This window comes from Littorina saxatilis, linkage group LG10, assembly GCF_037325665.1.
Source record: "Littorina saxatilis isolate snail1 linkage group LG10, US_GU_Lsax_2.0, whole genome shotgun sequence".
Lineage (NCBI taxonomy): Eukaryota > Metazoa > Mollusca > Gastropoda > Littorinimorpha > Littorinidae > Littorina > Littorina saxatilis.
This window is the reverse complement of record NC_090254.1, coordinates 18,628,912-18,651,959: the sequence shown is the minus strand read 5'-3', so window position 1 is coordinate 18,651,959 and position 23,048 is coordinate 18,628,912. Positions and strand designations below refer to the sequence as shown.

The following is a 23,048-nucleotide window of genomic DNA, read 5'->3' as shown; positions in this document are numbered from 1 at the left end:
CACACACACACACACACACAGTAAGAAATAAGCATCTATAGGTGAAACTGTGCAAGAAAGCGAGACACTGGATCTGCCAGCTAGTCTCGGCCCGCTCACAATAACAATGACCGAGACTTTCAGTAATTCCTTTGCGTGACGTCTAACCCTCTTACGTCATAATGTGACGTCTTCAAATAGTAATCTTCTTATGCGAGCTTTATCCATAGACTCGGAAATGTTAAAGTTTCTATCACACACACACACACGCACAGACAGACAAAGTTTATCATCGCATAGGCTACACTTACGTGAGCCAAAAACAAGTCGCGTAAGGCGAAAATACAACATTTAGTCAAGTAGCTGTCGAACTCACAGAATGAAACTGAACGCAATGCAACGCAGCAAGACCGTATACTCGTAGCATCGTCAGTCCACCGCTCATGGCAAAGGCAGTGAAATTGACAAGAAGAGCGGGGTAGTAGTTGCGCTGAGAAGGATAGCACGCTTTTCTGTACCTCTCTTCGTTTTAACTTTCTGAGCGTGTTTTCAATCCAAACATATCATATCTATATGTTTTTGGAATCAGGAACCGACAAAGAATAAGATGAAAGTGTTTTTAAATTGATTTCGACAATTTAATTTTGATCATAATTTTTATATTTTTAATTTTCAGAGCTTGTTTTTAATCCAAATATAACATATTTATATGTTTTTGGAATCCGAAAATGATGGATAATAAGATGAACGTAAATTGGGATCGTTTTATAAAACAATTTTTTTTTTTTGTACAATTTTTAGATTTTTAATGACCAAAGTCATCAATTAATTTTTAGGCCACCAAGCTGAAATGCAATACCGAAGTCCGGGCTTCGTCGGAGATTATTTGACCAAAATTTCAACCAATTTGGTTGAAAAATGAGAGCGTGACAGTGCCGCCTCAACTTTCACGAAAAGCCGGATATGACGTCATCAAAGACATTTATCAAAAAAATGAAAAAAACGTCTGAGGATATCATACCCAGAAACTCTCATGTCAAATTTCATAAAGATCGGTCCAGTAGTTTAGTCTGAATCGCTCTACACACACACACATACACCACGACCCTCGTCTCGATTCCCCCCTCTATGTTAAAACATTTAGTAAAAACTTGACTAAATGTAACTAGGGAGAGAAGTCACAAACCTTCAGGTATTGGCTCTAAACATAATTTTCTACTATCTGTTTAATTTTGAAGTTAATAAGCAAGTCGCGTGGAGCGAAATTAATACATAACAATGTGGGTCCACACGGCCCCACGAGGTCTACAGAAGGGTATTCACGTTTTTACATTTAGTCAAGTTTTTTACATTTATTCAAGTTTTGATTGTCTAATAACAAAATCGGACCGTGGTGCGCTTTGGTGCTAGACCTAACTTTTAAAATCTAACAAAGAAATTGACAGCTTGTTACACAAACATTCTTAAATCATAAAAGAATTTTTTTTTCATCAAGACAAGATCAGTACAATTCGAAGTTGTGAAAGTTTGAAAAAAGAAAAGCCCGGAAGAAGAATCACGCAAGGTCGTGGTTCTTGTAGCAGGCGACGGTTTATGTCTATCGCCAGTTCCTCTGAACAGTCAAAAGCCATCGCTAGAGTTCTTGTGAATCACAGCCGTTTGTTTCGTTTAGACTCAGAGGTACATAATAACGTGCTATCGCAGATAAGCTTACAGCGAGTCGCATTCAAATTACAAACTGACGACTGCATTGCGAAACAAGTCGCGTAAGGCGAAATTACTACATTTAGTCAAGCTGTGGAACTCACAGAATGAAACTGAACGCACTGCATTTTTTCACAATGACGGTAGTCCGCCGCTTGTGCATAACGGAGTGAAACTGACGAGCCTGTTCAGCGCGGTAGTGGTTTCGCTGTGCTGCATAGCACGCTTTTCTGTACCTTTATATAAAAAAAAAATTATTACAATTTTCAGATTTTTAATGACCAAAGTCATAAATTAATTTTTAAGCCACCAAGCTGAAATGCAATACCGAAGTCCGGCCTTCGTCGAAGATTGCTTTACAAAAATTTCAATCAATTTGATTGAAAAATGAGGGTGTGACAGTGCCGCCTCAACCTTTACAAAATGCCGGATATGACGTCATCAAAAGTATTTATCGAAAAAAAGAAAAAAAACGTCCAGGGATATCATTCCCAGGAACTCTCATGTCAAATTTCATAAAGATCGGTCCAAATAGTTTGGTATGAATCGCTCTACACACACACACGTACAGACAGACAGACACACACACACACACACACACACACACACACACACACACACACACACACACACACCACGACCATCGTCTCGATTCCCCCTCTATGTTAAAACATTTAGTCAATCAAAACTTGACTAAATGTAACAAGTCGCGTAAGGCGAAATTACTACATTTAGTCAAGCTGTCGAACTCACGGGATGAAACTGAACGCACTGTATTTATTCACTAAGACAGTACAGCTTCGTCAATCCCCGCGTGAAGGAAATCGCTCACCTTCCACGTGCAAAATTAACTTTCTGAGCTTGTTTTGAATACAACCTATCATATCTATATGTTTTTGGAATCAGGAAATGATCACGAATAAGATGACATCATTTTTGGAGCGATTTCTTACATTTTAATCGTAAGACTAATTATTTTATTTTCGTTAATTGTGATCACATTTTAAGAGTAAACATAACATATGTAAATATTTTTAGATTCAGAATGTGATGAAGAATACGATGCAATCAATTTTAATTCTGTTTGCAAAAAATCGATTTTAATGACAACTTTAATGAGCAAACTCATTAATTAAATTTTAAGCCTCCAAGCTGAAATGCAATACCAAAGTCCGGGCGTCGTCGAAGATTACTTGACCAAAATTTCAACCAATTTGGTTGAAAAATGAGAGCGCGACAGTGCCGCCTCAACTTTCACGAAAAGCCGGATATGACGTCATCAAAGACATTTATCAAAAAAATGAAAAAAACATCTGGGGATATCATACCCAGGAACTCTCATGTAAAATTTCATAAAGATCGGTCCAGTAGTTTACTCTGAATCGCTCTACACACACACACACACACACACACACACACATACACCACCACGACCCTCGTCTCGATTCCCCCCTCTACGTTAAAACATTTAGTCAAAACTTGACTAAATGTAAAAAGGAAACTGTATCACACGGGTTCACGATGGCTCAGGGATAAACCACGCAAAAATAAATTCTTTGAAACATGCTCGCTCTTTACGGAGGGTACCTAGGATGTTCTCAAGCGGTGAGTGTTTAAATGAAAGGGTGTTTGTACTGTGTGTAAAAGCCTGACTATATCTGTGATGGTTTACGGGAGGCTTACTGTGTCTTTAACACAAAAGATTACTCACGACAAATTTAGACAGCCTTAACTCAAAAGATTGCTCACGATAATTTTGGACAGCTTTAACACAAAAGATTACTCACGACAGTCTGCTCGAATCTGACCGTTCCTGTGACCAGGACAGGAGCTGCTGGGTCCGGCATCATGGAGCAGGTGGCGAATACTGAAACGCAGCAAAATACAGAGATAAGATCTTAAAGGCACAGCACTTCCTGCAAAACCAGGCAAATCTCAGATCTGCCCATGGTTTTTCATGGCATAGGACATCCCACTACTTGGACAAATGCCAAAAGTCAACAGCCTGACTGGTTCTTATGAAGAGTGGACTTTTTAAAATAAATTGATTTAGGAAGTATAGTCCGTGAAGAATGTATTCCATCGACAATTTCACACTGTGCATATAAACTACTTAGATTTGATGTTTGGTATGACGGTATGGCTTTACCCCGTATAAAGCCTGACCAGATCTAACATGGTTAGTCCAATCTTTGAGGCGGGAAGGACTGCCTTTAGATACATCCCTTTGTCGTATGAGTCACAGTGTACAGTACACTATGTCAGCCTCGACCAGGCTTTCACGTGTACCCGGAGCTGAGGTGCACGATTAAGTTACCAACCCAACCAGAGCTGAGGTGCACGATTAAGTCACCAACCCAACCGGAGCTGAGGTGCACGATTAAGTTACCAACCAAACCGGAGCTGAGGTGCACGATTAAGTTACCAACCCAACCGGAGCTGAGGTGCACGATTAAGTTACCAACCCAACCGGAGCTGAGGTGCACGATTAAGTTACCAACCCAACCGGAGCTGAGGTGCACGATTAAGTTACCAACCCAACCGGAGCTGAGGTGCACGATTAAGTTACCAACCCAACCGGAGCTGAGGTGCACGATCAAGTTACCAACCCAACCGGAGCTGAGGTGCACGATCAAGTTACCAACCCAACCGGAGCTGAGGTGCATGATTAAGTTACCAACCCAACCGGAGCTGAGGTGCACGATCAAGTTACCAACCCAACCGGAGCTGAGGTGCACGATCAAGCTACCAACCCAACCGGATATGAGGTGCACGATTAAGTTACCAACCCAACCGGAGCTGAGGTGCACGATTAAGTTACCAACCCAACCGGAGCTGAGGTGCACGATTAAGTTACCAACCCAACCGGAGCTGAGGTGCACGATTAAGTTACCAACCCAACCGGAGCTGAGGTGCACGATCAAGTTACCAACCCAACCGGAGCTGAGGTGCACGATTAAGTTACCAACCCAACCGGAGCTGAGGTGCACGATTAAGTTACCAACCCAACCGGAGCTGAGGTGCACGATTAAGTTACCAACCCAACCGGAGCTGAGGTGCACGATCAAGTTACCAACCCAACCGTAGTTGAGGTGCACGATCAAGTTACCAACCCAACCGTAGTTGAGGTGCACGATCAAGTTACCAACCCAACCGGAGCTGAGGTGCACGATTAAGTTACCAACCCAACCGGAGCTGAGGTGCACGATCAAGTTACCAACCCAACCAGAGCTGAGGTGCACGATCAAGCTACCAACCCAACCGGATATGAGGTGCACGATTAAGTTACCAACCCAACCGGAGCTGAGGTGCACGATTAAGTTACCAACCCAACCGGAGCTGAGGTGCACGATCAAGTTACTAACCCAACCGGAGCTGAGGTGCACGATCAAGTTACCAACCCAACCGGAGCTGAGGTGCACGATCAAGTTACCAACCCAACCGGAGCTGAGGTGCACGATTAAGTTACCAACCCAACCGGAGCTGAGGTGCACGATCAAGTTACCAACCCAACCGGAGCTGAGGTGCACGATTAAGTTACCAACCCAACCGGAGCTGAAGTGCACGATCAAGTTACTAACCCAACCGGAGCTGAGGTGCACGATTAAGCTACCAACCCAACCGGAGCTGAGGTGCACGATCAAGTTTCTAACCCAACCGGAGCTGAGGTGCACGATCAAGTTACCAACCCAACCGTAGTTGAGGTGCACGATCAAGTTACCAACCCAACCGTAGTTGAGGTGCACGATCAAGTTACTAACCCAACCGGAGCTGAGGTGCACGATCAAGTTACCAACCCAACCGGAGCTGAGGTACACGATCAAGTTACCAACCCAACCGGAGCTGAGGTGCACGATCAAGTTACCAACCCAACCGGAGTTGAGGTGCACGATTAAGTTACCAACCCAACCGGATATGAGGTGCACGATTAAGTTACCAACCCAACCCGAGCCAGCCGCGGAGCCGGATTGGTTGAAATTACACAGACACACCTCAGTTTAAACCAATCCTACCTCAGTCGCGGCTGGCTCCCGGCGTTGGGGTGGTAACTTTCTCGTGCACCTCAGAAAGGAAGCTCGTCCCTTGTGTTAATTAAAAGACTCTGGACAGTCCTGAGACGGTGTGCATAATCGTAAACGAGAAGGAATGTACCTTTTACAATCAAGATAACATAGACAGAACTTGATGCTACCAGGAAAGTATCTTCAAATGAAGCTGACAAACTGTTGATTTTTTTAGAAATACAAGTGCTAAAATTGTAGTGAAAACTGCGAATGGAATTTTTGGGAAATATTTGTTTGTCATTTTAAATTGTGCGCCAGTTTAACTTGTTACAGCCCATAAACAGGTAAGCCTACCAATTTCCGAATACTTACGGGAATATACGGAAGTTGCCGAACAGTACGGTGAATGATCTTGCCGGTCACGAACTGAAAACTCTGCCTGAACAATACCTCTCAATGCGCATGCGCTAACATGGGGGGATTAATCAGGTCGTGAACAACCTAACCCTAACCCTAACCATTACCCTAATCCTAACCCTAACCCCCCTAACCCTAACCCATGGTTCGTTCGGTCAAAGGGTCGCATTTTTTAAGTCCAAGCCAGATTGGCGCATGCGCATTGACCGCACTGAGAGGGATTGTTCAGCAGAGTTTTCAGTTCGTGACACCGGCATTCTGTTATTCATTTATATTTTTTGGTGTCAGCAAAAGAATATTCACAACGCTGACAACTTTGTTTTCTTCTGTGTAGGCGTTCAGTGTCCTCACCACTTCCTGAACCGTTAAGAAAGCTGTTGTACTTGCAGTGTTGGTGTCTAGAGTGCCTTCCCTTGAGCTACACACTGAGATGAAGCGTGCTTGGAATGTGGTACGCACACAGGAGGCAATTGACACGCTGTTGGTGGGGCCAGCGGGTGGGGTGTGTATCCTTGGCATTCGATGTCATTAATCCCACTCGTTTTGGGCTTATTTTTGTGGGCCACAAACGCGAAATGTGCCCCACAAAATATGGGGCACAAAATGTGGGGCACAAATACAGTTTGTGGCCCACTTGAAAGAAGGCCTTATTAAAATATGGGACACAAAATGTGCCCCTTAAAATAAGGCAAATAAAATAAGCCCTTAAAATAAAATGTGAAGCTTTATTTTGTGGGCCATAATTTTACACTGATGACTTTCGCGAGTAGCCGGTTTTAAGACGCAATAAAACGCTCTTCCTTAGTGGAGTACAGTACTCCCCGGTTAACGTCACTACCGTTTAAGGTCACACCTCTGATAACATCAATCCCGACCTAAAGCCTTCTTTGTATGACTAAGAAAACCTCGCTTAGCGTGACCTCGGATACGGGAACACCTCTTTTTAGGTGACCCCCGTTCTGGTCTCTAAATGCAGAAGACCACCGCTTAAGATCAAGCGAAACTGAAACGGAAAAAAATCTCCCAATTTTGCGGCCTTGACAGAGGTTTTTTTCTCCATATGACGTCAAAAGAGAAGTGACGCACAAATGTAAACGTCATCAGATTATTTGGCCCGATTATTTCACCCGGCCCGAAGAGAAGGATGAGGAAATCTTTCGCAAATAAAACTTGGAAAATAGTTCCCGCCAAAAAAGTCGCTGAACCAATCAAATTGCCAACGGAAACCACTTTCACAGAGTGAGACCCGTGTATGATGACATATGTAACTGCAGTGTGCCCGCTCCCCTTCTGCAGAGGCATGAGGCTAGAATTGACCTCATGTTGTAATGCATGTCATCTATCTATATATACGACTTGTGTGTGTGTGTGTGTGTGTGTGTGTCCGCGATGCAAGGCCAAAGTTCTCGATGGATCTCTTTCAAATTTGGTGGCCATATTCAGGTACACCCCGGACACAACCTGGTCGATGAGATATTTCAACACGTGCTCTCAGCGCGCAGCGCTGAACCGATTGTGGTTTTTCTCTGGATCCATTCCCAGTAACTCTTCCTTATCTTCTCCAGTGTTTTCAGCGTTTATCTCCCTTCCTTCGTGTGGCGTCAATCCATATTCCCGTTTCTATTTTTAGAAGGTCACTGTCGACAACGCTCAATCCATATTCCCGTTATACTATTTTTAGAAGGTCACTGTCCCGGCGAAGCCGGGTATTACTCTTCTCAGTGTTTTGCGCGTTTATCTCCCTTCCTTCGTGCGGTGCGCCGGCAAAGCCGGCGTACACCCGGCTTTGCCGGGTCCCTGGCACAGCCGGGTATTCAGCTCGATTTCTTCCCGGCGAAGCCGTACCCGGCAAAGCGGGTATTCATCTAGTAAGCGATATTTGAGTAGTGCCAATTTTAGGCCAAAATAAAAGACATTGTCATCATTTTCACGAGTTTTCATTCACAAGCACCTGGGAAATAAATCTCATGTTCCCCAGGCAATAAATCCCCGGTTACCATAGTTGCAGGAAGCAGGTTATACATGGTTAAAATTAATATTAAAAGTCCTACGGTTTTGAGCCATTAAGGACTTGAGTGTTTGTCCGCTTTCAAAAAGAGGAAAGAAAGAAACAAAAAATAAGGAGAGGAGGGCAGGGGGTGGGGTTGAGTTGATAATGCTCTGTGGAATTTGTTAAAATGAAAAGTAGTTAAGATGTTTCTTGGTAAGAATTATAAGTCTGTATTCTATATCTTGAATAACGGGTTTGTAAAATGATTTTTTTTTAATTCAAATCGAGTTAAAAAGTGGAACCTTTCAGGATCACCAATAAAACCAAATAGATGAGCATGGATAATCAAAAGCAAACCCAATACAAACGCTCGGGGATTCTTCGGCTCTTTTCATTGGTGTTTCCCCAGACCTAAACAGACGACACGACACTGCTTTGCAAAGTTCCAAAAACCAACCGGCAAACTGGCAAAAGTAAACAAAAAACAAAACTACTTCATGAAAGGTCATACAGTCATCAAAAACAAATGAAACCTAGCGATATGTTTTGTCTTCTTACAGAGTCATGGAGTGCGTGTATCTGTGTTTCGATACACACTGGAGTGTTACAGAATTGCACCAGTGTAAAGGGGGGTTCCACTGTATGTCTATTGGGGATTATGTGTTTGTAAAGATAGAGCTGAGAATCCTACACAGAATTCTTTGCATTAGAAGGCGGCCTGAATCTTGACCCACACTGCTGGCATGACCTTCATTAAGCTGCATTCAACGCTTTACTTTTACACTGGTAACTTTACGGTTGCTCTCTCTGGATTGAGCATTTTAATTTCAACTAAGGGGAAAAAGTAAATGCCTCTGCAGAGACTCGAACCTAGGACCTTAAGATTTTCAGGCCAATGTCCTAACCACTATTTTTTTATTTTATTGTAAGATGGATATATGTCTAACGGATGCAGCTACATGTACAAATGTGCCAAATTAGAACTTACATTCTCAGCTTATATACTATATATCTTGGGCCATTCATGCGAGTACTAAATGTTGTGAATGCATTGGTATTCCTAGATTATCACACATGTGAGACTGCCTTTTTTTACTTTTGTGAAAATGTGTGAGTTCACTTTGTTTACCTCTTTGTGTTAATAAATGAAGTTTATCAGTTACCTCTGTTGGTTTCTTCTGCAAGTATGTCAAAAGGCCCACACACACTCTCATGCGCACACACACACACAGGCACGCACAAAATCAGATCTCAAGTGTAAGTATTCTTTTTGCAGTTTTATTTTAATGCCCATAATCAGTCAAACAAATATATCATCACACTTACACCTAAGCAGTAGCAGTCCTGCATACATGTTTAATGTGTAAATGTTTCAGGTCACCATCTGTCCTGGCTTGAACATGCAATAAGAAGACCTCCACCCAAACACATGTAAAGTCAACTGGCTAGCTGCTTCCCTGTAAGGCATATTTTTCTATGAATTAATCAATTTTCCGCAGACAGCAGCCAGGTGATGGATCTTTTGTATAATGCCCAAGCAGACGGTTGATCTTATTACAACACATCAAGGAAATATTTTTAAAAAAACAGATCCAACATCTAACCTTCCAAAGTCAATAAAGAACGCTATGTTACTGGAACCCTTTATTTATGACTTAAGGCAATGTGCGGCAGTAAAATTACCAAACTTAACCTTGAAGAATACAGTCAAGGAATAACTTAGTTTTCTGGGTAGTTATTAAAGTGACTTATTAAAATGAATGAAAATATTGTGGATGGATATAGACTGCTGATGCTATGGAAACTGGCATTAACAGCGCCATATGGGATATCTAGAAAACGGTTTTACAGCAACATCATACATCGATACACATATTATATCTACAATCATATATAGACCTTTTTTTTAAACTACAGTTGAATTTAAATTAATTATTGTAATAAATATGCAGGAAGAAATTCGTTCATCCTTATGACAAAAGATACTCAAATTCAACTGTAGTCTGTAGTAAAAAAATGGTTCCATATGATTGTAGATATGATACATGTGTATCTATGTGCCAAATATTAGGAATTTCTGATGTATGATGTACCCCCCGCGGGTTAGGGGGAAGAATTTACCCGATGCTCCCCAGCATGTCGTAAGAGGCGACTAACGGATTCTGTTTCTCCTTTTACCCTTGTTAAGTGTTTCTTGTATAGAATATAGTCATTTTTTGTAAAGATTTTAGTCAAGCAGTATGTAAGAAATGTTAAGTCCTTTTTACTGGAAACTTGCATTCTCCCAGTAAGGTCATATATTGTACTACGTTGCAAGCCCCTGGAGCAAATTTTTGATTAGTGCTTTTGTGAACAAGAAACAATTGACAAGTGGCTCTATCCCCTCTCCCCCCTTTCCCCGTCGCGATATAACCTTCGTGGTTGAAAACGACGTTAAATACCAAATAAAGAAAGATGATGTATGATGTCGCTGTTAAACCGTTTCCTAGAAATCCAATGTAACGACTGTTTCCATAGCAACGACACTCTATGTCGAACAGTATTCACAATCCTCCGAAAGCGGCATATCTGTGCCTAAATGGCGGGGTAGAAACAGTCATACACATAAAAATCCACTCATGCAAAAACACAAGTGTATGTGGGAGTTTCAGCCCACGAACGCAGAAGAAGAAGAAGAAGTATGCACAATTGTTTTATTCATTTATATGTCACTTCCCAGAAAACCAGGTAATTCCATGTATTCTCCAAATTCAATTTTACTGCCGCACATTGCCTTAACAAAATGTCAGATTTACTGTACCCAGCAGTTTTTGTAAGTGGACAGGCCTTAGTTTTATTTCGCTGGCATAATTCAATGCGCTTTGTCAAAATGTCTCGAACTTAAACCAAAAGCAGACGCAAGACTTATGGTCAGTTGGAGTTGTCTCCCATACTCCATGCGGCTATGTGAATCGGACACTTGATTCTTTTAATCCGTCTATGTCCAACGCCTGACGACTTTTACATGAAATAAGACCATACGGGCACTAATGGTTGCATACCAAAAATGAACTGCCTCAAGGCTCTCTATGCAGAGTGGTATCCTTTTAAAGAATAAATTCAGGTACAGCCGCTTTTAAAGAAATCAAAAATTCACCGAAACCGCCAAAATATCTACCTCACTACTGAAAGCAGTCAAAGTGTTGATTTTTGGTCTGTGACCAAGTGGAGGGATGGTCTTATCCCATGTTAAAGGTGAGGACAACCTTTTAAATGAGGCGTAGTGGGCCTTTTAAACATTGACACAATGACAAGAACAAGTTTAAAGTATGAGTAAGGAGTAAATTGTGTTTGTAACTGACAGTGACACACACACTAAACCCACATAAATGCCAAGAGCATAAACATTCTAATTCCCTGGTAGACAAGTTCAAATAGACACTTAGCAAAACTTTTACCTGAATTGCCATTAGCATGAAATATTTCCCATTTGAATCTTGACAGCCTCCGAGTCATGAAGGAATCAATCTGCTTCTTCCACTGTGCCGGATCGATGGCAACCTGTAATATATAATAACAAGTCGCGTAAGGCGAAAATACAACATTTAGTCAAGTAGATGTCGAACTCACAGAATGAAACTGAACACAATGCCATTTTTCAGCAAGACCGTATACTCGTAGCATCGTCAGTCCACCGCTCATGGCAAAGGCAGTGAAATTGACAAGAAGAGCGGGGTAGTAGTTGCGCTAAGAAGGATAGCACGCTTTTCTGTACCTCTCTTTGTTTTAACTTTCTGAGCGTGTTTTTAATCCAAACATATCATATCTATATGTTTTTGGAATCAGGAACCGACAAGGAATAAGATGAAAGTGTTTTTAAATTGATTTCGACAATTTAATTTTGATAATAATTTTTATATATTTAATTTTTAGAGCTTGTTTTTAATCCAAATATAACATATTTATATGTTTTTGGAATCAGAAAATGATGGAGAATAAGATGAACGTAAATTTGGATCGTTTTATAAATTTTAATTTTTTTTTTACAATTTTCCGATTTTTAATGACCAAAGTCATTAATTAATTTTTAAGCCACCAAGCTGAAATGCAATACCGAAGTCCGCGCTTTGTCGAAGATTACTTGACCAAAATTTCAACCGATTTGGTTGAAAAATGAGGGCGTGACAGTGCCGCCTCAACTTTCACGAAAAGCCGGATATGACGTCATCAAAGACATTTATAAAAAAAATGAAAAAAAAACGTTCGGGGATTTCATACCCAGGAACTCTCATGTCAAATTTCATAAAGATCGGTCCAGTAGTTTAGTCTGAATCGCTCTACACACACACACACAGACAGACACACACACACACACACACACACACACGCACGCACATACACCACGACCCTCGTCTCGATTCCCCCCTCTACGTTAAAACATTTAGTCAAAACTTGACTAAATGTAAAAATTAATATTGGCTGAAGTAACATTCCTCTGAGCACCAAATCTAAAAAAGTTAGTTGACAGGACAAGTAGTACTAGGAGTACATGCAGTATGATATTTACCTATGTGGAGGAACAACAAACACACTGTCCACAGAACCAGATGATTTTACACACCACCCTCCCCCATAAAACAACAACAACAAAAAACGACAACAGACGACCAAACCAACATTAATATTAACGCTTGATTCTTATGATACTGTAGGACAGTGGCATTGATATCTTTCTAGAATATAATTATAAGTCCTTTTACATTCAGTGAAGTTTTGAGTGAATCAGTGAACTGAATGGGTTCACATAGACTGATAGAGTGACAGACATACATGTACAATGTAGACAAGTTGATGTGTGTACATGTATATTACATAACATGTATATTACACTAGATGATTACCCGCTTCGCCGGGTACCGGCGAAGGAGCCAAATACCCAGCTGCGCCTGGGACCCGGCGAAGCCAGGTGTACGCCGGCTTCGCCGGCGCACGAAGGAAGGGAGATAAACGCGCAAAACACTGGAGACCTTCTAAAAATAGTAACGTGCAGTGACATTCTAAAAAACGTAGTAACGGGAATATGGATTGACGCCACACGAAGGAAGGGAGATAAACGCTGAAAACACTGGAGAAGATAAGGAAGAGTTACTGGATATGGATCCAGAGAAAAACCAAAATCGGTTCAGCGCTGCGCGCTGGGAGCACGTGTTGAAATATCTCATCGACCAGGTTGTGTCCGGGGTGTACCTGAATATTGTGACCAAATTTGAAACAGATCCATCGAGAACCTTGGGCGTGCATCGCGAACACACAGACACAGACACAGACACAGACACACACACACACACACACACACACACACACACACACACACACACACACACACACACACACAAGTCGTATATATATATAGATAGATAACATACATATATATATATATATATATATATATATATAGATATGTGTGTAAAGCACAAAGGAAAAACATAATAGAACTTGACACACAGTTCACACTTTCACAACTTCGAATTGTACTGATCTTGTTTTGATGAAAAAAAAATTCTTTTATGATTAAAGAATGTTTGTGTAACAAGCTGTCAATTTATTATTTAGATTTTAAAAGTTAGGTCTAGCGCAAAAACGCACCACGGTCCAAAAACATTTTGATAATCATCAATCCACGGCTATCGCCAGTTTACATCGATAGAATGAGACCCAAAGGGAAGTAACTCATGTTTGACCTGAGTTCAGGATGGGTCCAAAAAGTGTTCGAGACAATCTGCAAAATTAATTCTTTAAAAATTGCTCGCTCTTTACGTAGGGCACCTAGGATGTTCCCGTTTGGTGAGCGTTCAAATGGAAGGGTGTTTGTACTGTGTGTAAAAGCCTGACAGTATCTGTGATGGTTTACGGGAGGCTTACTGTCCGGGCGTGATTTCCGGTATTCATAACAGCCGCCCAGCACCAAAACGAGGCGCCATTGTTGTAGAGGACCAAGTCCACGAAAATAAATTCTTTGAAAAGTTCTCACGCTCGACAGAAAGCAGCCAGGATGCTCCCGTTCTGTGAGCGTTCAAATGGAAGTATGCTTGTACTATATGTAGACGCTCGTGATGGTTTACGGGAGGCTTACTGTGCCTTTAATGAGGAAATCCCTGTACAGGGCAACTATCTTCGTGTTGGTTCAGTGAACGATACCTTGCGCCTGTGGACTGTGACAGTGACTCGAGTGAGTCGAAATGACACATGTTGCAACACATACTACCATAAACCCACTCTCAGTTATAAAACGAAACATGGAAACTTACCTCTGGTTAATATGCAAAGGTTCGCCCGTCCCAATTCTCTCGCATTAGCAAACATCATTGGAGATTCTTTCCAAACTGATCGCCTTCGATTCTTGAACCACCATTAAGACTTAACTAAAAACCGACACGCAGTAGGTCTGAAAAACCACGCTCAACGTCCAAAATAAGGAGGAAAAAAAAGAGCCCAAAACATTTTTTGGGGCAAAAACACTGTTTAAGCCCCACAAATATTTGTCCTTATTTTTTATGAAGCTTACTTTGTGCCCCTTATTTTATGCTCCACAAATACAGTTTGTGGCCCACAAAACCAAAATGTGCCCCACAAAAATAAGCCCCAAAAATTGTGAGGCACATTTGCAGTTTGTGGGGCACAAATTTGTGCCCTTATTTTGTTGGATTAATGACAACGAATGCCAAGGATAGGTGTGCTATCCTGCCTGATACAACTTCACCAGATTATTAGTTAGCCCATCGTTTACAAACATGAGCAAAAATATAAACAGCTCTTTTGTCACGAAAAGAGCTGCACTGTGTCGACATTAATACCAACAACGTGCTTTAATTTTCGTCGTCCTCGATGTTTCCAACAGTGCGATGTCTTTTTTATTGAATAAAACAACTTCGTAAATTTTGTCTTTACTTGTAACAGTGTATCACTCCATTTTGAAGACTTTTACTTGAATTGCCGTGATCCCGCCAGGCTGTGTGTGCACCCTACCCATTTCAAACATTCACCACAAATAAATTACAGCTCGGATCGCTGCACTATTAATAGCATATGTTTTCCAAAGGACCATAGATCACTTCTTCATTTGCTTCAAAACCTTTCACTTGATAACAAAAATTTTGTTGGCCCATGCTACTAATTGTTTTACCTTGCATGTTATCAATTTTTCATTTGATTTTTTTGACTACATTCTTCCGGCAGTCAAAGAGCTACAACGACATTGTGCATGCTACTCACATTTCTTTTGTGTTTGTCTGCTGTAGGTCGTTCCATCGTAACTTGGTCTTTCATGGGGGGATCTGGGAATTCCACGGGGCCTTCCAAACCTTCCATAGCTCCCTCCCGAGCTTCCAGAGCGCCCTTGGTAATTTCCATTGTAACCTCCATGGTACATGCCATTCCCTCGGTTGTTGTCCGCCCACTCCGTGCAGGCGAGACGACACGATAGTGCAACGAACAACAAGATCAAAGCTTTTTCCGCCATCCCGGATCGGAAAGGAAGAACTCTGAAAATCAGTGAGGACAAAACCGAGAAGATGTTCACTTATCTGTCCAAAGAAATGAACTGCTCGAGCTTACCCCCCCCCCCCCTCCTCCCCCCTGTAGTTCCATCGAGCTTTTTTGTGTCAAGCATAGTCCTTTTAAATCGTGTGATACAAGGTTAAAGATGAATAGAGTGTATTCTCATGATTTCTATCAGACAATGATAATAACTATAACCTTTTTTTTTTAAAATAAAACAAAACAAAATAAACAGGTCGCGTGAAGCGATATAAAAACATTGAGTCAATATATCGGCATCAGACTCAAAGATCAACACTACAAAAAACAGCCAACACCGAGACTGCATGTACAAAGGCTTCGCGAGCCTAAACCCTGAGACTGAGACGAGTCCAGTTCGTCTCCGCGAAGCAGGCGAACGTAGTGATTAATTACCATATTTTCTTTCATTGTGAGTACATTTTCAGAGTAAATATGGCATATCTAAATGATTTTGAATTCAGGAAATGATAAAGAAAAAGATGATATCATTTTAGGATTGATAACTTACATTTTAATTTGTATTAAAATGTTTAGATTTGTAATGACCACACTTATTGCATATTTTGTAAGCTTCCAAGCTGAAATGCAATCCCATAGTTTGGGCTTCGTCGAACATTGCTTGACCAAAATTTCAAATAATTTGATCAAAAAATGAGGGCCTGAACTTTTACTAAAAGTCGGATATGACGTCACCAAAGACATTTATCGAAAGAAAAGGAAAACAAACTGTCTGGGAATATCATCTCGAAGAATTTGCATGAAGAGTTTCATGAAGAGTTTCATGAAGAATTTGCATGAAGAGTTTCATGAAGAGTTTGCATGAAGAGTTTGCATGAAGAGTTTCATGAAGAGTTTGCATGAAGAGTTTCATGAAGAGTTTGCATGAAGAGTTTGCATGAAGAATTTGCATGAAGAGTTTCATGAAGATCGGTCCAACCGTTTTCTCTGAATTGCTCTAACGCACATACACTCAGACAGGCCGGCGGATCAGTTGCTTTGTAAGGGGGGGGGGGTGCACTTTGAATCGAAAGTGAATGTGATGGGCGCGAAGCGCCCGAATTTGCTAGGGGGGGACCGGGGGCATGCCCCCCCCCCCCCCCGGAAAATGTTTTGGCTCAAAGAAGCAAAATGGTGCCATCTGGTGCCATTTGATCTGAGAAATGGTCATAGAATCAGCTTTCCAAATTCACAATTTCCATTTAAAATCACTAAAGACTTGATTTTTTATTTATATTTTGCTGGAGGGGGGGTGCACCTGCACTAGTAGACCAACCGTGCATTAGTAGGCCAACCGTGCCGGTGTGTGTGTATAAAGTGATTCCGAGGAAACTACTAGACCACCTGCACCCTGTGCACCCCCCCCCCCCCTCGTCCGCCCCTGACTCATACGTACACCACCACCCTCGTCTCGAAGAGAAAGCACATCTGATACTTAATGGTGTTGTTGTCGCTTTTAATTTTATTTTTATTTATTGCATTCAAACTGCATGTCACATCTATATCTCATTACCGTGTTAAGCGATCAATAACTTTTTAAATGTGTGTGATGTACCGAACGCACCCAATCAATCTGTGTAGATGTTCCTATTTCTTTCCCTGCGGGCTAAGCAAATATTTGAAAACACCCTCTCATTCTAGCCTCGGGGTAAATTAGAACATTACAATATTGCTCGCATTAGTGATAGCCTCTTCTAAACACGAAACCACTCCTCGGCAATCTGACCGTCACGATATACTGTTCTAGCAGCGGGGAAAATGAGAGGACTCATTCGAAAGGCTCACAATCTCTGAATGGCCTTTAACCCAATGTGGAAATATTACATTTAACGACCTTCATAAAGAAAAATGACACCGCCAGTCTAATCTGTATGTGGAAGAAATATCCGCGTACGCCATTTTTACATTAATTTTAGTCAAGTTTTGACTCAATGTTTTAACATAGACGGGGAATCGAGAAGAGGGTCATGATGTGTGTGTGTGTGTGTGTGTGTGTGTGTGTGTGTGTGTGTGTGTGTGTGTGTGTGTGTGTGTGTATAAAGTTTGTTTGTTTGCTTAACGCCCAGCCGACCACGAAATAATATGCTTCCCTACTGAAAAGGATGTCTTGGGCTGTTTTAACATAGATAACAATAACAATAACAATAACAGCACTTTATTGTCCATTAAAATATTACATAAAAATGGAAATTTTTCTTCGGCACACCCTGCCTGCCTGTAAACGATTATAACAACAATTGTATAGGACGACACATGGGGAATCGAGGTTATGGGTCGTGGTGTATGTGTGTCTGTGTGTATGTATGTGTTGAACAATTCAGACAAAACTACTGCACCGATCTTCATGAAACTTCACATGAGAGTTCTTTATTATGACATCCCCAGCTATATTTTTCTCTTTTTTTTAATAAATATCTTTGATGACGTCATATCCGGCTTTTTGTGAAAGTTGAGGCGGCATTGTCACGCTCTCATTTTCCAACCAATTTTGTTGAAATTTTGGTCAAGTAATCTTCGACGAAGGCCGGACTTTGGTATTGCATTTCAGCTTGGAGGCTTAAACATTAATTAATGAGTTTGCTAATCAAAGATGTCATTAAAATCACATTTTCGCAAACAGATTCCAAATTGATTGCATCGTATTCTTCATCAAATTCTTAATCTGAAAATACATACATAAATATGTCATGTTTACTCTAAAACTGTGATCACAATTAACGATCAAAGGTTAATTAGGTACTACGATTAAAATTTTAGAAATCGGTCCAAAAATGATATTTTTATTTTTTTATAATTTCCTGATTCCAAAAACATATAAATATGACATGTATTCAAAACAAGATTAGAAACCTAAAAAGAATACAGAAAAGCGCGCTTTTTTCCTTAGCGCAATATGCTACTGCACTATTCTGGCTTGTCAATTTCACTTCGTTTTGCACGTGAAAATTGTGCGATTTCCTTCTCGCAGGGATCGACGAAGCTGTATTGTCTTTGTGAGAAAATGCAATGCGTTCAGTTTGATTCCGTGAGTTCGACAGCTTGACTAAATGTAGTAATTTCGCCTTGCGTGACTTTTAATTTTAATTTATAGAATTGCTCAATTTGAAGTTGTCCAAAATCACAAGTTGAGTCAATAAAGCCTTATTTTCAAAATAAGGCTTTATTGACAAGGGCAATAACTGTCGTCTGGACTGGTAGAGCCAACGGGAGATAATTCTCAAATTGAACATTTACAGTGATATGGAATCATTTGTGGCCATTTCTGCGAAAAGGGACACTGTTGATCTTAAGCCTCTGATTGGAGAAACGCGGGGTCAAAGTTAGAGCAAAATGTAAACAAACTTTGCTGTGCTGACTGATGTCCACTTCAAGTTGAATTTCTAAAATGTTCAATGAATTATCAGCGATAGTACAATGAACAGCAATTTAAAGTAATGGAAAATAGTCTTGGGATCAACATTACAAACTTCTACAAATGTTTATGTTCATTCCTCCTCAGGAAAAACACATCGAACCGATGACAAGTTGACTGCGATGATGCCGGAAATGCCGACAGAGTGTTTTGTTGTGCTTCGAGAAACATTTTTTCGTCGCTAGTTTTGGTCAAGTTAAAACAACTTACCTATTTTTTTTAATGTTTGACAGTAAGCTTAATATAAACTTTCATCTGGAAGCACATTCAGCAAAGTGATGTAGCCAAATCATCACACAGCTACATTTCACTAGACGGATCTATACGCATAGTTCAGGTAGATCTGACTTTCATGCGACCGTAGCACTGTACGAAAAAGCAGACGACAAACGCAGTTGCCCGATGAAGAACAGTTACTCCCCGTTTACATCTTTAGTTGCTTCCCTTGCTAAAGTTACTGATATTTAGATCAGTGGTTGCTGACTGGGGCATTCTGTTCTTTGCAGCTGTGAATTCTGATAGTGGAAGGGCAAGTCAGTCTTCTCAGTTGAACACGGAATGTTCTGCTGACAGAAGTCACTTTGGGATAAGACAACGATTTTGTTGACGAGGTCAATGCTGTTAATTCAGAATAATTTTGTTGCACTTCGCCCGGACATTTGTGACTCCGAAGTCGAAGCAGATACTTTGATCACGATGGTGTTGTAAACGTTCATGATGACAACGCACACTACTAATCGGTTAAAGAGTTCTCCAGAGCATAGGCCTATTGCGAAGCAAGGTCTTCCTCTTCCTGATCGTTTGAATGCCCGGACATCGTAAATGAGAACCTGTTGCTCTTACCGTTTGCTGTCTCCACTTAGATCTATGACAGGCTACAATTTCAGGAATGTTACCATATAGACTGCAGTGTGTGTTTTGTGTGTGTGTGTGTGTGCGCGCGCGCAGCTTGTGTGTGTGTGTGTGTGTTGTGTGAGGGTTTCTGTATGTGTGTGTGTGTGTGTGTGTGTGTGTGTGTGTGTGAGTCGAGTGTGTGTGTGTGCGTGCCACTGTGTGTGTGTGAGTGTGTGTGTGTGTGAGAGAGAGAGAGAGAGAGAGAGAGAGAGAGAGAGGGGTAGATAGAGGAAGAGAGATGATAATGACAATGATGTTTTTGATGATGATGATGATGATGATGATGATGATGATGATGATGATGGTGGTGGTGGTGGTATGTGTGTACGTGTAGTATGTTTTTAAACTCCTCTTTTTTTATTTAACCAATGTTACTCTCTTTCTCTCAGTTTGCTGGCGTGGAACAGCAAACAAGTCCAGCAATTCACCGGACAGTGCTACAACAAAAGACAGAAGTGCCTGGCCACAAAGCAGGTGTTCGACAGAATGGGGCAACAGCAATGTCCAACCGGTTCCAGTTCAAAGGAAATCAGCATGGTTTACCCTTGGGACTTTGCTCAGTAGGTTAAGACATATTAATACTTTACAATTTGTCAGTACTTTAAAAAAAGGGGGGGAGCAATACAGTTATATATTTGTGTTTATGTGCTGTTTTCTCCAACAAAGAAGCAAACACACAGACACACACAGACACACACACACCACACACACACACACACACACACACACACACACTCACACACACACACACACACACTACATTTTCGATAATGTCACCATACCATACCAGCTTAGAAATGGCAAGTGGACAGGTACCCAAAACCAGACTTGAGCTGTGCAAATAGTGGTTAGTAAATAATATGTTGATCAACTCTGTGGTTGCCTTTGTTTCAGAGAAGCAAATCGTCTACCTTGCGAATGAGGCAGGGGTACAGAGGAGGGTAGCAACTTCAGTCTTCGGCATGGTGCATCAATACTTTGGCATGCAGTTTTGTGTGTGAATGAACAGCACAAATCCATTTTGAAAATGTCTTGATCGTCGGCCACATCAAGTTCGACCCTGATTGGCATTTCAGTTTGTTGAAAGTAAAGGGAGACGTTCGATAGCAGAGTGCACGGATGACATTTTCAATTCAGTGAAGTGATGGACAGACTGACAGACCCACGTGTGCAAGGACACACAGCACCATGTTACTTTCTACAACTGGAAGCTGTATTTACCAAGGAAACTGAACAATTAATCCTTGTTATGAAATTTAGAAGTACCACAACTTCAAGTCGACAAGTGTGTGTGTGTATTGTTTTCAGCAGACAGCCTCAAATAGTTTGTGTTTGTATGTGTGTGGGTGAAGAAAGAATAGAACATGGAGGGGGGAGAGGTAGTATGAAAGAAGAAGAAATATTCGAGAAAAAAAATCATATGGCTGATTGTTTTTACATTTAGTCAAGTTTTGACTAAATGTTTTAACATAGAGACGAGGGTCGTGGTGTATGTGTGTGTGTGTGTGTCTGTGCGTGTGTGTGTGTAGAGCGATTCAGACTAAACTACTGGACCGATCTTTATGAAATTTTACATGAGAGTTCCTGGGTATGAAATCCCCAGATTTTTAATTTTTTTCTTCGATAAATGTCTTTTATGACGTCATATCCGGCTTCATTTTTCAATCAAATTGATTGAAATTTTGGCCAAGCAATCTTCGACGAAGGCCGGACTTCGGTATTGCATTTCAGCATGAAGGCTTAAAAATTAATTAATGACTTTGGTCATTAAAAATCTGAAAGTTGTAATTAAATTTTTTTTATAAAACGATCCAAAATTACTTTTATTTTATTCTTCATCATGTTCTGATTCCAAAAACATATAAATATGTTATATTCGGATTAAAAACAAGCTCTGAAAATTAAAAATATAAAAATTATGATTAAAATTAAATTTCCGAAATCGTTTTAAAAACAATTTCATCTTATTCCTTGTCGGTTCCTGATTCCAAAAACATATAGATATGATATGTTTGGATTAAAAACACGCTCAGAAAGTTAAAACGAAGAGAGGTACAGTAAAGCGTGCTATGCAGCACAGCGCAACCGCTACCGGCACCGCGCTGAACAGGCTCGTCACTTTCACTGCCTTTTGCACTAGCGGCGGACTACGGTCATTGTGAAAAAATGCAGTGCGTTCAGTTTCATTCTGTGAGTTCCACAGCTTGACTAAATGTAGTAATTTCGCCTTACGCGACTTGTTTCTTCTGCATGGGAGGAGAGAATGATAGAAAAAGACGAAAAAGTAAAAATTAGGGTAACGTTACAAAAAGGGCAATAACTCTGGAATGAAACATTATTTTGACCTAAAACCATACAAGTAATAACGGCAGATGATTGAACTTACTATTTCCCGGCAAAAGTTTGTTTTTAAAAGTTTGGCCATTTTAAGTCATTTTGGGGGTATCTCCAAAAAAGGGTCATAACTCCGTGAAAAATAAATTTGAAGGTCTGAAATTCTCACATCACGTTCTAAATATAACAGTCTGTCAAATAAAATCCAAAACTCAAAATCGATAAATTTGTCAACAATGTCCCTTTTCGCAGAAATGGCCACATTTACAGACAAACAATATAAGATGTTTGGTGGCTTGTTGACAGACCAGCTTTTTTGTTGGTCCAAGGGGACCATATCGTCTTTTGTGTCATCTTTATCGACCAAGGCCGAAGGCCGCGGTTGATAAATATGAGACAAAAGGCGATAATTATGCTCCCCGAGGACCAAAACAAAATGCTGGTCTGACGACAAGCCACCAAACATCGTTTTTGTCATCATTTTGGTTGTGCAACAAAATGCACAATAACCCACAGGGAGACGAAATTTTAGAATCCAACTCCGGGCCACAAAGCATCGTCACAGTAGCTCGAGATAACACGTCAACCTTGTATGTGACGTCAAACGTAGCTTGTTGACGCTTTTCTTCCAGTCTGAAAATGTACAGAGCTGCGATCATACGTGTAAGTTCAGTGTTGAGCATATTTCTTTTCTTTTTAAGTGTTTATGACTTTTCGTTGTGGATTTTGCGATTACAGAGATAAGTTGCAAATTGACCAT

At 40.8% G+C, this 23,048-nt stretch overlaps 1 protein-coding gene across 3 annotated transcripts in view; it reads right to left on the bottom strand.

The window, feature by feature from the left end:
* Positions 1 to 23,048, bottom strand: part of LOC138978336 (uncharacterized) — a 39,436-nt gene that overhangs the window by 9,217 nt on the left and 7,171 nt on the right. Inside the window, exons 1-3 of one of the 3 annotated variants that reach the window (XM_070351046.1) lie at positions 17,045 to 17,091; positions 15,346 to 15,614; positions 3,471 to 3,550 (exon numbers count right to left, since the gene is read on the bottom strand). In XM_070351046.1, coding sequence (XP_070207147.1) covers positions 3,471 to 3,550; positions 15,346 to 15,614; positions 17,045 to 17,076 — 381 coding nt within the window. In that variant the 5' untranslated portion in view covers positions 17,077 to 17,091. Of the gene's footprint in view, positions 1 to 3,470; positions 3,551 to 15,345; positions 15,615 to 16,378; positions 16,428 to 17,044; positions 17,092 to 23,048 lie in introns of those variants that run through there. The other 2 variants (XM_070351045.1, XM_070351048.1) reach the window with 2 other exon arrangements.